The 18,708-nt window shown below is 34.3% G+C and overlaps 1 protein-coding gene across 5 annotated transcripts in view; it reads right to left on the bottom strand.

The window, feature by feature from the left end:
• Positions 1-246: 246 nt before the first annotated feature.
• DICER1 (dicer 1, ribonuclease III) overlaps positions 247-18,708 on the bottom strand; it is a 69,232-nt gene continuing 50,770 nt past the window's right edge. For all 5 annotated transcript variants that reach the window (XM_082762314.1, XM_082762313.1, XM_082762317.1 and 2 more), the window contains 10 exons: positions 18,118-18,300; positions 17,703-17,808; positions 17,436-17,611; positions 16,382-17,165; positions 14,855-15,010; positions 10,145-11,027; positions 7,942-8,210; positions 5,559-5,721; positions 5,393-5,468; positions 247-5,107 (listed from right to left, as the gene is read on the bottom strand). In XM_082762314.1, the coding sequence (XP_082618440.1) occupies positions 4,942-5,107; positions 5,393-5,468; positions 5,559-5,721; positions 7,942-8,210; positions 10,145-11,027; positions 14,855-15,010; positions 16,382-17,165; positions 17,436-17,611; positions 17,703-17,808; positions 18,118-18,300 (2,962 nt within the window). In that variant the 3' untranslated portion in view covers positions 247-4,941. The remainder of the gene's footprint in view (positions 5,108-5,392; positions 5,469-5,558; positions 5,722-7,941; positions 8,211-10,144; positions 11,028-14,854; positions 15,011-16,381; positions 17,166-17,435; positions 17,612-17,702; positions 17,809-18,117; positions 18,301-18,708) is intronic.

Genomic DNA, 18,708 nt, shown 5'->3' with positions numbered 1-18,708 from the left:
AATGGTCAACACAGATCAAATTGTAGCATGTACCCCATCATTTTTAACCTGAGCGTCCCTTAAGAGTCGTCACATAACTATGAAGACAGTTCATTCATCAGAGGAAGAAGACATGCAGACTTGTATTTAAACTAGGTCAAGAAATAATGTTTTCACTTTTTTAGTTGGTTTTTTTTTTTTTTTTTTTTTTTTTTCAGATTGAGAGTGAGTTTTTGTAAACTCTAGAAGATTTATAAAAATATTAATAGGAACTAAAGACAAAAGCAAAAAGACAATACAAGGTGAACAGACCATAACTTTATTGGAGATATACTCAGCTACAATTATTACAAAAAACTATTAAAGGTAATTGTGATCCATAAGGTGCAGATTGCAAACTTCTGCAGCATGATTACAGTATGAATGAATTACATTTTATGTCCCTTAAAGACAGCTGCAGCATGTGATGGTAAATATTTTATTGTCCATCAAATTATATTTGTTATTCACTCTACTTGATTTCAACCATCTTTTCAGTCAAACTATTTACAATAAAAATGCCTGCAATTTCCAATTCTTGTTTTCAAACATTTTTCTCTCTAACTTGCTGCTGCAGTAAATTCTGAGTGCATCTACAAAGCAATTAAAGTAGTCTGTGGTTGCCATTCAAATAAATGAGGGAAATAAAAACAAGGAGTTTATTGGATAAAATTTATTTTTAAGAAATGTAGTTAGCTTTGACAGAAGTTAATTTTAACTGCTAGTGGAGTATACTACAATGACCTCTAGATATTTGCTAACATAATTCAGATTGAGTTACAATTGATATTTAGATTACATTTCATGGTCATGAACTGTAGTGTTTTAAGTTTTAAACCTAATATGAAAGTAAAGAAATTAACTTCTTGAAAATTAGAGCAGTTGGGAAAAGATCAATGTCAGTAATTAAGTACCAAAAAATCAAAATCCTTCTCGTTTTACTCATATAAAAAATACAGAGATTTCCAGGAGAATGTTTTTGTAGGTAACCCCACCAAAGGCATACAAACCCAGAATACTGTCAGACAGAAGCAAGTGTAGCATCACAGCAGATCTCAACACTATTTGTCATTGTCAGATTATGTGTAATGCTGTGACTGGGATACAACAATTTCATTTTCTATACAAATAAATGCATGTAGCATAGTTATCTCATACGCAGCAACATAAAACCCCCATTTTCCAGTTTATAGTTCTGTATTTACTTACAAGGAGAAGAATCCAAACTATATATATAAAAGCACAGGATCTTCAGGTTGTAAAAGAACGCAGTTCCATTAATTAAAATACTACTACATCAATTTGCACTAGCTGAGGATCTGGCATCTCATCCCTGGGACAACACTGTGTTTCTCCCCAGCACTGAAACTAGTCTGAATTCTTCCCTAAATTCTGTACTCTGCAGTCACAACATACTATTGTGTAACAAGGCTAAAAAATAATAGGCTTTTTCTGTATGGACTTTAGCAGCATCAAGCTGAACAAACACTTCAGAAGTCACTACTGGACACTCGATATTCAGACAGAGCAGAGATCTAGTTGTGGCTGACCAAATTCTAGGGACTGTCATCTTGCAGAAACTACATTATACATATATGTCGGTTTGTTCAGAGATAATTACTGGAGTGTCAGAGGTCATTCTAATTTTAATTACTTCACATAACAGTAAAATGATGTAGTAAAAAAAAACAATAGCTTTAAAATACAACCAAGAGTTGTTACACACGTTCGTTGTATTTTTCCACATACAGTAAAAATGCCACAGACATTGCAAATGACCTATTTAAGTTGTGCAAGTAAATGACACATTGCAGGCATTATAATTATCTTTTTCAAATTCAGTAAATCAGAACAGCAGCAAGGCCAAACCACATTTTTCCTCTCTGTTAAGCATTTTTTTCCTTGAAATGAGGTAAAGCATGGTACCAAGTGCAATGCTTATTTGTGCTACATGAACAGAACAGCGCAAAAAAAAAAAGCCATAAAAATAAAAACGCAGCATAGTTAGGAGGACTGTTTAAAGTACAGTATAACAGGACTTAGATAAAAAAAAAAACAACAAGGTTCATGCCAACTAACCCCCACACTATTTATGATGAGCCTGTGTGGTTGCTTTTGAAGATGGGTTGCAACAGTCTGCTTACACTTGTGCTCACAGCATGGCAAGTGATCTCTATCCCAACCTTCAAATGATCAGATTTAGGTCTTTAATAGCATACACTGTCCAATATCAAAACCATATCAACTGAAGGGTAAAACACACAGATGTACAACATGGAAACTAATATGAATTTTCTATCTCAAAGGATACAAAATATTTCAATGAGGTCACACTGGAAAAAATTACGGCATTTAAAATGCATTTAAAAACGCATCAGCAGCAGAAACTACTTTAATAGTCAGCCACTACACCTTTCAGATTTCCAATTCATAGGCTTTATCTAGTAACAAAGTGATCATTAAACTGTTCTGAAATACAGAGCAAATTCAGTTAATTTTCTTTGCATCAAAAGCACTCTGTACCACTTTACTGCTAACAATCACCTGAAACCCCTGAGAATCTATAACCTTATAACAATCAGTAAGAAATTGTAGGCGTTCAAAGACTAACTTAAATTTTAGTTGTCTGTAATGCAGTTAAAACTACTTAAGACTTTCTGGATGGTCTGATTTTATCTGCTGATCGATGTCTGGTGAGAAACACATAATTGCTAAATTTACTGACCATGTATTTTCTCTAAGAAACTTCACTCCGACCCTCTAGGAGTGAGCTATAGGAGGAAGAAAGAGCTATAACTTAAAGAAAAAGCTAACTCATAGCAATTTACTTTTGAAAATTTAGACTGCATGTTTTCACTGTTCCATCTCATTCACATTTTTATGCACATCAAGACTTGCAGGTCTTATACTTTGCTGTTACAATTTCATGACTGAAGTACCAAAGAAATGCTAGAATTTGTTTACAAGCTAGTAACAATGCTTTTTTCAAATACAGGAATGGTCCTTTTTGCAGAATGAAAAATGACTGAGATAGAAAATACACAAACATTTGAAAACTGTATTTCAGAAAAGCTTAATGCCTATCCCTTGCCACTAAGGCTTTTTTTTTTGTCTTTTTTTTTTTTTTTTTTTTTTTAACTTAAGAAAGCAAGAGCTGACAGTTTTTGTTTTGTTTTAGTGTGCATTTTGTGAGGAAAGGAATAGGGTTTAAAAGCAGGAAGTACAGTATTTATCTGTAATTTAATACATAAGACACAGCATCAAGTTCATACTATTGTGCTGGAAAACGTTAAAACACCTTGCTCTGCTTTCTCAAACTTCAAGCATAATTAAACAGGGCAAAATTGCAGCAAACCTCTACTGATATTGGTGGGAGTACAAGACCCACAGCTTTTTAAAAAGGTAAATTAAGAGGTATTACAGTTACAGTGCAAAAATTAAAATTTCAAGCATAATATATAAACATAGCACCAAAACAGAAAAAAAAAACAATGCATGCAAAAAAAAAATAGAAGAAAAAGAAAAGAAAAAAGAACTGAGGTATTTAAGTGAAGAGTGCCTACATAAATCTAATTAAAGAAGTATAGGCAAAGCCTAAAAAATAAAAGTATGATTTCCCCCCACCCCCAGTAGACCAAAACATCAATGAGCTAGTTTCTCTAAATTAAGGACCTAAATCACAGATGTATCAAAAGTACGGCAGTTATCTCAAACATCAACTTTCATGTTATTTAACAGCACAGCTTTGGTAGGTGAAATATGCATGCAACTCTGAAAAGTACAGTAAGAAATTTACGTGGAAATATCTCTAAGTGTAAAGGTGCTCCGTTCATTAAATACGTAACCAATTGACTAAAAAATCTGCAGCATATTTTAGGTGTGATATGTCTAAGGTTATTTAGTTAGAGTGACAACTTGCACTGTGCAATTATTCATTACTGTTTCCAGTATTGGAACTATCTAGCTTGCAGGTTTGTGTAAAATTGGAATTTTAGCCAAAGACCATATTTTGTTTATGGTATAAAAAAATCTGTAGACTAACCACCTCCTCTGAATTGTTAAAAATAACCTAATTACATATATATGAATACAATTTCTATTATAATCCTGTAATAACTCACAGCTATAGTAATGAGTTGTACTGTAAATATAGAGCTGTATCATTGTAAAATGCATAACAAAATGACGGGAATGTAAAACAGCTTGTTCCAAAAAAGATCAAAAATTAAAGATTATTAATGAGGGTTTATTTATTTTTAAGGCAAGAACCTTTTTTATGCAAGACTATGTGGCATAAGGAAATTGAAGTCTCGATCTACCAGTATGCCAGCCATTTCAGTTAAAATCTGTCCCTAACAAATAAGTGCAATAATGATTGGGAATGTCATCTTAATGTAAAAAGATGACATGGAGGAAAAAAAAAAAAAAAAAAAGGAGAATACTGGCACACTTATTCTTTCTTATACCCAATCATCCAGTACAGTTTATCAACTGCTTTATGACTGGCACTAGTGCACAGATTGAAGAGTTTCAAGATTACTATATATAAATCTAGCAACTGCATTAGGCATAAGCTCCCTGGCCTTCTAACACTAAGCAAAGCTGTACTGACAATAAAAGTAAACCAAAAAGACCTGACAACAATTATTCTGAACACTTGCTAAATGTCATCATTAAAGCACTCTTGTGATTAAACAAAGCAGAAGTGAGGAAAGAAGACAAGATTGTGTTTGCGCAAAAAACTAACTACAATTAGTTCCAAAATTTTATACATGTTAAATGTTTTGTTAACTATTCTGTTATCAAACAAACTTTAGATTCTGTCTTCCAATTTGTTCCTCTCAACATCAACATTTTTAAAAATTTGCTTTTTTTTTTTTAAATGTGTTTTTTCCCCATTTTATTTATTTTTTAAGAGGAGTCTCAGCTGTTTGGGACCTGAGGTTGATTTGCTTTGAGGCTTCGTAGTGCTCTTCTTGCAGCTGCAGATTTGGCAATCCTGTAGCTTCTGCCAACACCTTTAAACTTTCCCTTTCCTACAACTTCCACTGTTACTCTGACCTTTCCATCGTAAGTTCTTTCTGCAGGACTGCAAAAATATACACAAGAATTACTTACTGACTAGGCAAGTTAATGTGAAACACAAGACCTACTTTCTCTTTTCTACATAAGTAAAAGGAGCATAGTTAAACAGAAATCATTACTTTTCTCAGAAAGTTATACATGGGGAAAAAATGAACACAAAGACCATCTTAGCTGCTTAGTGCAAATAAGATTAAAAGTCACTCATGACATTTAAAACTATTCAGTAGTTTACGAAGCACAGCTTAAAAACATTTTAGGGCAGTTTATACCAAAGAAAGTGTATTCTTACCTAAATTTGGCCGTCTCTGGCTCCATTTCCAGCAGCTCTCGCACTGGGGAACGAGGCACATTAGCAGAAAATTTTTCTGTTAAAAAATAAATAATAAAAATGATGCTTGTTCTTTTCATGACAGATGGCACTTAATAATTTTTTATTTTCTGAAAGCTGACATTACCTATTAATGGCCTCATCATTGGATAGTACACTTGCCAAACCATTTCCAAAGACATTCCACTATCCATATAAATGGCACCAGCAAGGGACTCAAATATATCCCCCATGGCCTTTGGTACTTCAATGTCTTCCTCTTTTTCTTCATCTTCTTCAGATCTTCTGAGCTGTTTGCAATTACAAAAAGGGAGAGGGGGGAGGGAAAGGGGGAGAAAAGAGAAAGACATTTGCTTCTTTTAAAATAAAACAAAGATCTTCAGAAATGTAACCTCTCTTACATCCTATCCTGAGCTGCTTCCTTTAAGTTTTTCATTGACAACTTTCCACAGTGAAATTGTTCTTTTATTCCCCAATGAAACCATGAAACCAAGTTGCTGGATATATCATTTTTCAGACGTGGAAAAAAAAATCCCAAACACCATTGTGTACAGAGGACTTATATGCTTTGTGAATTCCTGCTTTAATAATTCTGTAGGATTTCCCCATGGGTCTGTTTTTTTCCCCCAATAAGAAACAGACTTGGCTCTATCAGTGAATACTAGCAAGATACTCATAACAAAAGAAGACTTCATACATTAAAGACCTCCTAGAAGGAGTCTTTAAAATCTCTAAGTCAAATCCATGGATGAAAGTTGGATGCACCTTACCTTACCTCAGAAGACCTGCATAAAATAAACATTACCAAAACAAGCCATGGATAACTGATAACCCACCCAGCATTTCTACCTAAAATCAATTAGCAAGTCAAACCTGATGTGTATACCTTCCAAATAGGGGTTTCAGATTGAAATGAAATGGTTTGTGTTTTGAATACTGTATTTCATACCAAGTGCAAACTGAAACACTTTAGAATTACACAGAACTTAAAAAATAGAAGAGAGAAATTAAGAGCTATAAGGCAAGGAGCAACAGATGTTTCAGGAGTGAGATCTGAAAAAAGAAAAGCAGATGACGTGGAGACACACATGGAAACCAGTCTAGCTGGCATGAACTGCAGAAACAAAGACTCTTGCATTAACTGTGATGAAGTAAGAGTTTCAGTAATTCAGTGCCAGACCAAGATAGGGAGCAGGCATAGGGAGAGCGAAACAAGAATTTTATTTGAAACAGCTATCTCACAATTTGGTTGCAACTTCAGTGGAAGTTTCTAGGCAATCTTTTTGCATACCAGCAAAAACCGAACAAAGCTAAGAATCACTGTTATGAGCTTGTAAGATGAGTTTCTAACCTTTTTACTTACATTGCGATGAACACAGGTAACAGTTTGATCTCTGATGTGAAATAATCTGTATTATCTAAGTTTCAATGAAAATTTTTCTTAGTCAATACTTTTTCAACCTTCCCATAAAACATACGGATTTCGCTTTCTAACAGATGCAAGGGCAGTAAACACATAAGGAACTGAAGCCTTGTGATTCCCAAGCTTTAAATTGTGTATCAGAAAGTAGAAGTTACTAAAGTCAGGGAAAACGTGTTTATCTAGTGCTAGTGTATTCTCAGAATATTTTCTAAAGATTAGTCATAGTTTTTCAGAAGACAAACTATTAGGAATATCTATTTGATAACATTTTTAAAAAAAGGATGATATCCTTCTCTTCCAAAACCCTGGTTAGAATTTGACCATGAAGGCCTTTGCTCTCATACATTTTCTGAGCAGCTTATCTAAAGGAGTTGGTTTTAGTCCATTCTTTATTAAATTTTCATTATCATTATTTTCCCACTCGGATACATATGATCTGTGCTTGCGAGTCTTCAGTTAAACTCTTTATCAAGTGGTTTATTTGAATGATGCTTATGCTTCCCTGTCTAGCAGATACAAGGCTTTTCGTTTTACATTTCAAACACACTGGAGTGCAATGCGATGACACCTGCTCCAGCAAAAATCATCCAGAATAAAGAGTGAGAATTTCTTATACAGTGTGCTAAATTAAATAATGCCAACCATTGTGCCAAGATGGTATTGTTCATAGCGTTACATAAATATCCTACCCTGAGTTAGCACTATGTGACTTAGTGCTTCTTCATTACAATTTTATGGTATAGTAGGTTTCCAATCAATCAGCGAAGAAAGCAAGCTAAGAACAACACGGGGAAAACACTCTAATAACAATGACACAAAGGTGAAAATTAAATTGAAATTAATTGTCACAGAAAAATATATAGGCAAAACTGGTCTCAAATTGTTTTCTGAATGTTTTTATGTATGTTATACCTTCTGAAGCTTGTATTTTACTCTGCATATTGAATGCTTTATTACTGGGAGCCACCTGCTTTTTTGGCTGCTTTGTATTTAGAAGTGAAACATTACAAAAATGCACATCATGCTAAAATATCCAATAGCATGCTACAAATCAGATATTCAAAACATTTTTTCTACTACCACTAACCTCAGAATCCATTCCTTGCATTTCATTCTTTTCCATCTGAAACTGCACAAAGTCATCAATAACATGAAACAGTTCAGGAGAGACAGCTTTGAAGTACTTGTGGTAGTCGTACTTTACAGCTAGTGATGCAAAAATGGTATTATTGACTAGAGCAGATCGCAGGTCAGTAAGAACTCCTGGAGAATGTTGCCGTGGGTCTTCATAAAGGTGCTTGGTTATGAGGTAGTCCAAAATTGCATCTCCCAGGAATTCTAAGCGCTGGTAACAATCTTGAAAGCATTGGAAATAGAAGAATATATAACAACAGAATTAAGTTTAGCACACACATTCTTTCCAGGCCTTTCTGGAAAGGAGGTTTGGTACGCTGCCCTGTGAATTCCACAAACTATCCAATGCTCACGGAAGACAATGTGTATTTTAAAACAGGTATCATCATTATCTTTGAGAAGGTTGTTAGTGAATTATAAAAATAAGGAAAAAAACACAAGTTTTATTTAAAAATAAAGCTACTTTTAAACCAAATGTTAATTTGTCAGGCTAGCAAAATACTTGTGTTTATAAACAATTCATGCTTATGCCCTATTGTGCTGAGAAACATGCACAAATAAAAAATCAAGAGACTCTACTAAGAAATTAATTTGAAAAGGATGACAATCTTCTGAAAATGAATAAAAAAATCACTACATTAAAAGCAGGGGGACATACAATGAGATTTTTTGATGCAATTGGCCACACATTTAGAATTCTCTGAATGCACTGAACCAAGATTCCCATTCAGAAGGGGCTCTTTTAAGCTGACAAATAAAATTGGCAAGCTTTCGCTGTTTGGAAAATTGACAAGGGAGAGGGGAACGGAGAGCTACGGAGGTCTATTTTTAGAAAATAAATAAAACCACCACCACCAACTAAACCTCTTGAAAGCAAACAGGGATAGGTGGGAAGAGAAGGAAGGAATACAAAACTACTACTTGATAGTGAAATGGCAGTAGGAAGCTGCTTTTACAGCAACTGAATCTAAGATGCTGTCACATCACAACTAATGCTTCTTAAGAAAAGAAGCTTTGCCTGTTGCAGCAACTCCGAATTATCTTATTTGTTAAATAGAAAAGGGAGTGGGATCAAAAGTTTTGGCTACGAGCAATGTAATTTCATCTAGACACTATGCCCCAATGTTTCTGTTCGCATGTATAAAAAGGAATTATCTACCTTCTATATGTTTTGTGAAGCTTCTGTAAAAAGTAAATGTACTTGTAAGCAATACTACTTCAAATGAAAAACCAAAGGAGCATTTCAGTGTTTCGTTAGGACCATTTCTCAATGTATTATGTTTTCAAAATGACTTATTTCTTTAATTAAAGCAGAGACTTCTCACTCCTTGGAATAAGAAACCAATTCACTAACGGGAAAAATTCAGACTGGTGACTGCACAGGCATTTGCCATTCAAATAGGGTTACATGTTATAATAGCAAAATATTTATAATTTTAGAAAGAACAAATAATTAATTAATTAGTATATGCAAAAGTAATTGAAGAAGATTACAGACATACAAATTTGGATTGCTGTTAAATCTTTTACGAGATCATGTACCGAAACATTAAGCAGTCTACCTGAAATTAATATTTAGTCTGATTTAGTAAACTGCTTCAGTATTTACTCAATAAAATACCTAGACTTAATTAAGCCTTCCAATCCACAACCTCAGATTAAAATCTCTGTATTTCACTATTTTAGAGACTATTAAGCTAATAAACGTTGTATAGTCTACACTTAGTCTTTAGAAGTACAGTCAAAGTGCAATATTTGGGGGATTAAATTATGGGACAAAACTGGTAAATGTAGTTGCAAAACATGATCTCTGCTTCTAGAAGAATTGTGATTTTCTGGATTTACATAGGAAATTATCACAGCTAAATAAAAATCTAACGTATATTCTATGCAACTGATACAGTGATACAGTGTCAGAGATTAAATTTGTTTCTGTATCAAGTCAAAATATGAATAATCCTTGAGATACAGCTTCAACAAGCTTCTAAATCAAGGCAAGATACTGTTTTCTAAGATTTTCTGTTAAGAGACTGTTGACTTCCTAAAGTAGCATGTCAGATATTAAAAAAAGACTACATAGAGGAACAAACACAACATAAACTACTTCTCTTACATTCATAATATAAGAAAAAACAGTTTTCTTTAAGATAACTTACCAGTAATGGTATTATAATGGTATGAGGCATGAGTAAATGCCTGAAGAAGATAAGCCTTGTTCTTAAAACTGTAGTTTATTTTCTTCTCAAAGTTTTCAAAACCAGAAATAAGGTGATTCAGGGTTTTCTCAGCATCTGGGTGATCAAACATACACCTTGGTGGAATCTTCAAACAGCCATACTCCAGGTCTTTATAAAGAGAAGGCTCTGAATTAGCTACAGAAGCAGAAACAGAGTTTGGTGAAAGATTCTTCTGCTCACTGTTACAGTTCTCTCTGGTGGCACACAAAGTGCTTTCCCAATCAGTCTTTTTAATTACAGGGAGCACCTTCAGCCCTAATGAACACAGGAAAAGCTGAGCAGCTCTTTCACCACAGCTGGTCAGATAGCAGCCCAACAGGGCTTCCACACAGTCTGCAATGCTTTTGTCAGCAATACACTGCTCTGTATGCAAGTCATATGAGATAGATTGTTTTCCTGCATCAACACCACAGTTTTCTTCTGATGGATTCCAGAAGCCCACTACAAAATCATCTTCTTCAACAGCCTTGCTAGGATCCAGATAGCACATAGCATCCCAAGAGCTATAGTCAAAATCATCAAAATCTGATGAAAACTGAACGTTACCCAGGGATGACTTTTTGGGTGCTTTCCATTCATAGTTCGAATCAGTGGTTGAAAAGTGAGAGAGAGAAATTTTCTTCACAAAAGCCCCTGATCCCATTAACATATTATCGATGAATTTGATATGCTCCTGATCGTACTCCAAAAAATCATCTTCAAAGTCTGGTTCTTCCTTGGGTAACCTCCACATTAGGTCTTCATCCTCTTCATCATCATCATAATCCTCAAGTTTACCATTGGCCAACAAATTCTCCTTTGTCTGTGAAAGAACACCAAAAATATGGTACTGAGGAGGAAAATGAGAAGCTCTTATTCCAGAAGTGTCATAAGAATATGACTTGAGTAGTATCTGCTAATAATAAGCCTGACTTTTTTTTTTTGGTTAATATTCTTAATGACATTGTCTAATCAGATACACAATACAATACAATCTCAATTAATACTAGCATTCTAAGACTGGAGCAATTGTCTTGGAACACACCATTACAGGTTAAGTTATAAAGGTTTTGTATGTTTTATGTACAACACATGTACTATGTTTCATAGGAACTTATGCTTATACCTATATCCAATGCACACACAACTACTCAAAAACTACTAAACCATGCCTACATGCATGCCAAAGAAAACTAAAGAAAAAATTTTAGTAAATTAACAAGTTTAGAGACTTAAAAAAGGAACAGATTTGGGCATATCCTTCTTTCTGGCTACTACGAAAGGCTACTGCAAATGTTTCAGCAACGTAATTTTGAAGATTCTTTCTACATCCTTCTATGCCAAGTAGAAAGGGGCTCATAGGGTTCACTACAGTCATAATCACCATAATCTCAGTTTGGGGACAAATAAGCTGAAAACACATTCAATGAAACACTGTAAGAACCAACTTGACCCTTGTGCTTCAATAATCATCACCTGAAGTAGCAAAATATATTTATCTATCTCACATACAGTTAGTTGCAAATGATCTGCAGTGTACTCAGCAAGCTAATAGAAAGTAAGATTAGTGAATCAGTGTAGGTGATTTATATATTACAGATCAAAAATAGGAGCCTAATACCAGTTGGCAAGAATTAAATGCTTGTGTGGGAGACTGTCTTGATTGCATGCATCAGGGATTGAGTAAGTGATCTTACTGCTTACAGAACCAAAATACAAGTTAATAATTTATGATTTTAACAAATATGAAATCTCTCCAGTTTGTCATATGTTTTATATTACCAGGATTTCAGCAGAGAACCTCTGGAAAAGCAGATAAATGGCACACGTATACAATATAAGTTTTTGTTTTGTACTGAAATCAACATAAACATTAAATCATGAAGTAAGATTACAATGCAATGTAAAGGCAACAGGCAACTAGTATTAATCCTAACCTTTAAACAACTACTTTTTTTTTTTCAAGGCTATGCTTTCAGCCTTACTTACTTAAAAGAAAAGTTACATTTGTCACCAATTTTTTAATACATAAATTCATATCCACAACAGTAGAAGTACGATATCTCATATCTCTTCCCTCCTCATATGGAGCAAATTGGTATGGACTGAAGTAAATGATAAATTGAACACAGATATGCCCAAGCTATACAATGCTGTACAATTTGCTATGGCCCCAATCCAGGAGAGCACTTAAACATATCAGCTAAATGCACAAGTAGTCTTCCTTACATCAAAAGGACTATTCACAGGCTCAACCCAGCATCATTGATGTCAATGGGAATTCTGCCACTGAATTTGATAGGAGCAAGATCAGATTCAAAGTGCTTTTCTGGATTGGGTCCTGAAAGCCAACACCATTTTGAATCAAGTGAAACAGCCTCTATCTGCCCTCAATCTATGTATGCTATACCAAAATCTCAGCTATCTAATCTTGTGAATCTGTGAACCAGATGGGGACACCTCCCTTTGGGCCAAACACACCATTCCTTAGAGGGGTGGATGGGTAGCAGCCGTAAGGTGCACTAGCAGCACTTGAACCCACACGTTGATCAAATGGATGGTGACCTTCGTCGCTACGGAGCAGGCTGTCAGGTTTAGTAAAGACTGAGAGGAAAAATGTTTCCTGTAGAAATTGATAGTTCAGATACATTTGCCAAAAAATTCTGCTGCTGTAACTACCCGTTTCACACACACAAAGCAGGGATTTCAGTAACTTTAATTGTTCAGTACCAAACTACAAAGTTTGATTCAAGTAGTTATTTTGGACACCAGTAGCAGCAAAACATTCAAGACAAGTTTATTTAACCAGTCCCAACTTGAGCTAGTGCTGAGTTTTTTTCTCTTCTTATTATCCACCACCTGTCCCATCTGTCACTAAAATAAAAATACATTCCCTGAATGAGACGTGCTAATTTGGAAGAATCCACTGACTGTTTTTGCAAAGATTTAAAAATTGATAAATTACTACATTTTCATTCACAAGTTAATTACAATTAATTTTTAAGAAAAGGGACATCTAAGTAACCCACTCTAACATTGTCTGCACATCGTTTCTAGTATTAAAAAGATATGAAAATGAAATGGTGAGAATGCTCAGCAGCTAAACGAGCCTGGAAACAATTCTGAGAGTTGAGTTTTTTCATAATTAAACAGCATTTCAAGTAATAATCCAAAATTAACTCCAGAGGAGATGAGTTTTTCTTAAAGATCATGTTTAATTTTGAAGAAGTTATGTCCACTTGCAAGCTGAAGATAATTACATCATGTGTTTTTTCATGCTTTTTGGAAATGAGGTATTTGATAAAATGAATAGGCCAATCTAGGACAGGGAAGATCTTAATGCTTGATAACACAAAAATACTAACATTTGACTAGGACGCTTTAGTAATAATCTGTTATAATGATAGGATATTTCTAGCTCCAGTCATAGACCACGACTCCATGGATAAAGAATGAAATTTAAATCTGAGGTTGCAACATATCTAGTTGCCACTTGGCACAGAAAAAAAAAACAACAAGCTGTTGCTTAGTTACATCACCAAATTTTGGTCTGAAATTTGCATATTTTATTTACAAATAAACAGTGACTAACTAGCAAAGAGGAAAATGCCACTAAAAGTTACGGAGAAGTGAAAGGTTTTAAAAGTAATGATTAGCGCCTGTCCCACATGTACTATTTTATTTTGAGAAAGGTAGAACAGTAAGTCTCTTTGAAATGAAATCTTGGCACAATACTGAACCACAATAATCAGGTTGTTTTATTCTGCAATAAACATTTATTTGCACAGCACAACTACCTATCAGCCCTCTCATGTGCCCTCTGGTGGTTCTATAATCTGAGCATGGTTTTCGAATGGGAGAAAGGAGCAAATCTCCCCACTTCCCCTAACCTATAAACTATTCTCAAACATTTAAACTTACTCACTGCTGTAATCAGTAATATTTCTTAAACACCCACTTTCAATCTCAGCATACAGAGATTGTAGTAAGAAAATAATTGTCATAGTTCCTGATTAAGATTTGCCATTCCAAAGCTTTTGGTGATGGACAGTAAGGGTGTCTACCTCAGCGTTTTATTTTGGAGAAGTAGCTCTTGATCATCCCTGCTTTCTGGCTAACAGCAACCAATATTTTTTCAAGCCAGCTGCAAACTTTATTCTGCCAAAGCACTACGAAAAATGCCAACTCCTTTCTCCTTTTCATACATTCTGTAAAGGTAAACTCATCATTTATCAAAAAGCAGACAGACATAAAAGGTCTTCTATATAAATAATACAGCAAAAACAATAATGATAATTCAATTTAAAATTTCCAAGAGAAATTACAGACCTGGCAAACTCATGACAGCATGTTACATGGAAAAAAGTTTGTCTTTCCCGCTTTTCTGTTAATATACACATTCGTTATTGGATGACGTTCAACCAATTTCCTGAATTTGGGTTCTAATTGGGATCAGTCCGTTCCTCATTTTCCTTAAGTTATGAAGTTTTTGACAGAAATGAAACAAAGGTACTGATTTTATTTATTTGAAAATGTAGCAAAATATCTGACGGACTGGAAGATGTAGGAGCGAAAGAATATATACCAGTCATTACATTATTCTGATGCATAAAGATGGTTATTTTTCAACATAGTTAAAGAAAGTCTTACCACATCATCTTTCTCCCATTTATCAGTGTTGCTCTTGTCCTGATTCACTATGTAACCAGGAGGAAGCCAATTGACAGGGGGATCAAATATCGACACCACCATACGACTAGGCAGTCCTTTCTTTTTTCCAAGGCGATACAAGTTACAGTTGCTGACCTTCAGGAAAAATATTCTGATAAATCTCTGGACATGCATTTATAAGAGAAAATGATAAAATATAAAAGAAAAACAATTTTACGTGGTCAAGCCAGATTTTATATCATTAGGCACTTCCTCTAGTTCTCTAAAGGGTGTTCAGCTTTCTTAACCAATTTACAGCACAGCAAATATTATTCATTTAAGGACAAATATATTAGGTGCAACTATTTCAGTTAAAGAAATCTGACAGTTTAAATTCTCTTTACTGCTAATTTTAAAATAATAGTAAATATGACACAGACAACTATCATTAATTACCAGTATTAAAAATCAGCATTTAACCTAGATTTGGAATGAAAAATGATTACTATTGTGAATAGATTGACTTAAACCTTGGCAATAGAAAGTGTTAACATGGTTCTGTAAAACAAATCTTATTAAGTCATACTCCAGATGTTATTTTTGAAAGATTCAGATTCTTTTAAATAATATAAATAGAAGGGAAAAAGCCCACTCACATACACAAATATCTTTTCCTTTTGAACTACCAACTTCTGGTCTTCATTTCTCATTTTAAACACACTTTCCATATTTCTTTTTAAAGTCTTGAAATTTGAACATGAATATTCAATCACTTTTATTTGAACTGTGCAAATTATTTAGCCTTCTATACTTTCCAAGACTAAACTACATTTAAACATTTAATCCTCTGTGAAGCCTTTTATTAGTAGACAATCAAATACTTAGCATTTAATTCAAATTATCATGTTACGAGGGAAAAAAAGCATTTTTACAATCTATTATTCCAAAATTCTAAAACAGCAATAGTAGAAGTGAAGACTGCTCACTACTGTTTACATTTACATCAGAATACTGCTATAAGTTTTGATTTAACAGTTCTGTAAGATTTGTTTTTGTTTAATTTTACGTATTCTTGTAAGATTATACAGAAAGCTTTCTTGGAAAGTAACTTAATGAAGAAACAAAGAGAAAAAGGTCAATAAAGCTACAACCAGATGCTCTGTGCTCTTGATCCTTCTTAATTCAAGTACTCCCATTAAGAGTTTCTACTCAAAGCAACTCTAATGTTTGGTCCACCAAATGTGTTCTAACTAACCCAGAACTTTTGGTTTGATTCAGTCCTTTCTTAGGCTGGTAACCAGCTGGTTTAGATTTAGAAATGAACCATAAAAAACAGTTTCAATCAATTACAGCTATGGTAACATTAATTCCTTCATCCTGCATTCATACACACAAATATAGATACACACGCACAGAAACACACACACATATACTTTATATATATATATAAATTTAATATTATATATACTATATATAATATAAATATACATGCCTTCTATGTAATATCATTGGATTGTTACTACTTACTTTTTTGCTTCTCATGTATGACAGCCGTCCCTCATGTGCATCAGGATAAGTGCAAAACAAGTATGTAGTGATGGCATGCTTTAAAAATGAATCACCAAGCATTTCTAGCCGCTCCAGATTAAATCCATCACTAGCATTTGAAAGAGTCAAAGCTTGAAGAATGAGACCAGGATTAGGACCAAGAGTTTTTGAGGAGTACCCACTAGAAGGGTTCTTTTCAGAATCCACTCTGTCTTTTGAAAGATGAAGAGCTGTTGAAGTACTGGTGGTCACTGCCATTTTGGGGCATCCATCTGAGGTAGATCTGTTAGCATTTCCATCAAGGTATTTATTACTCAGTAGAGTACATTCATTGCTGGGCTTGGGCTGGTTCTCACTGCTGTATAAATTCTGAATGGGATATGAGGTAGTTGGTTGTACAGGAATTGCCTGCCTGCAGTAATTCAGCTGATTTCCTTGGCAAAAGTCTCTGTTAACTAAATCACAATTGCCATTGGCAAGGTTTTTATTATAAGAAACACCATTAATTGCTGCAAGTTCTGCCGAGACATCAATTTGGAGTTTACTGGGTGACTCATCGAGCAGTGTTCTGTAATTCACAGACATTTGGTCATGTTTTTCTGCAGAAGAGGTTCTATTAGCACCTTGATGTGCAGCATTTTCAGGGACTACAATTGTGCTGTGCTTACAGTAATTTTCATTCTCTACCAAAGAGGAGCTAGGTATAGAGATGAAGGATTTGCTGTCAATAGACTTTTTCCATCCGAAGTCCAAGTTAGGGTATCTGTAAAAATAACATGCTAGCTTTATTCAGAAAAAAATATTATGACAAGATGACTCTATGCACATTTTTAAGAAAGCAATGTTTTTCTGCAAAAAAGTGCCTGCAGCATTTAACTTCACCATTTGCAACCAAGTCGTTTTTTAACTATCATTTTGACTGAAAAGTGACATGAATAAAACAAAGGGTATCAGTTCTAAATTCTCATAATAACCAAGTTTTCACCTTGTTTTCTGTGAGGTCAAATATTAAACGTATTGAAAAAATACATACCTGAAATCTGCAGGAAGTGATTTAACCCCTACACCAGCATCAGTGGCTGTTTGAGCTCTTAGTTCCTCTGCTGTCAAAAGGCAGTGCAGGCGATAAAGTATGCTGGGGAGGCAAACTGCTTTTCTCCACAGTGATGCTGGAATAGGATGTATAGCACAGAGCTCTGGAACCAGTATCTGGGGAAGCAAGAAGAAAATAATTTTACTTGTAAAATTAGGTATCAAACTACTGTTGAGAGGCAACTTTAATTAAATATTTGTATTTTACCTGCTTATTCTGCAGACTTTCCCATTTTGCTTTCCTCTTCTCAGCACTGCTCAGTGGAAGTGCTTTTCCCTTCTGATTCAAATGGCGAGGAGTCAAAAGATTAAGTCTAAAATACACGTGAAAACAGTTTAATACAAGCATATAATTAATGAATAGAACTTACTAGCCTAAACTTTCCAAAGTGATAACTTATTCAGTATGCACCATTATTGCACTGTGAAGTGACAGCACAGCCACTTCTGGAAAAAAGAGATGGATTCAAGTTACAGTTGGTATAACATAAGCTAGGTACCCCTCAGGAAAAAAAAAAATACTTTGGAAAACACAAGCCCTTAGCAATATCACATGGAGAGGAAAAAAAACGGTACTTTGTTCTCAAACTACAAACATCAAACAGAAATATGGCTGTTGTTACCTTGAAGATGTGTGGTCCACATCCAGCAGCGGCTGGTTGAGATTGGTCAGGTCAAGATTATATTTTGTTTTATAATATTCAGCAAAAGTTTCATATTCAGGGGAAGGGAATTTACTGAGTGGAGTAAGATCAGTGTATACATCAGCTACATAGAATCGATGAGGCTGATCAAAATTTCGATACCTGAAAGAAAAATTCAATACATATTATAGATAAACTATTAAATAACTTACTTGAAAGCCTCCCCACCCCTAAAAAAAAAAAAACAACACCACCACTAGTTTAGCTCAATCGAATATTAAATAAGAAGAATAAATAAAGATATTATAGATTTGCTTTATTCTTAATTTCCTCTGCATAAATGTTTAAATTAAATGAGGGATTTACATCTTCAAAACCCAATATATAGATAACAATCTCAAAAGTAATACTACAAATTGTAATTTCTTAATTCCAAATACCTACTAATTGAACTTGATAATTTGGCTTTTTAAATCTGATCTCCCGTTTGTGCTAAATCAGTAGAAATGGATTTCTACCTCATACAAATATTGTACTACCTCACACCTATACCGGTATTTTAACTAAGTC

The sequence above is a fragment of the Aythya marila genome (assembly GCF_965140915.1).
Source record: "Aythya marila genome assembly, chromosome: 5".
Taxonomy (NCBI): Eukaryota; Metazoa; Chordata; class Aves; order Anseriformes; family Anatidae; genus Aythya; species Aythya marila.
Note: the sequence above shows the minus strand (reverse complement) of the source record. Positions and strands in the feature narration are given on the sequence as shown.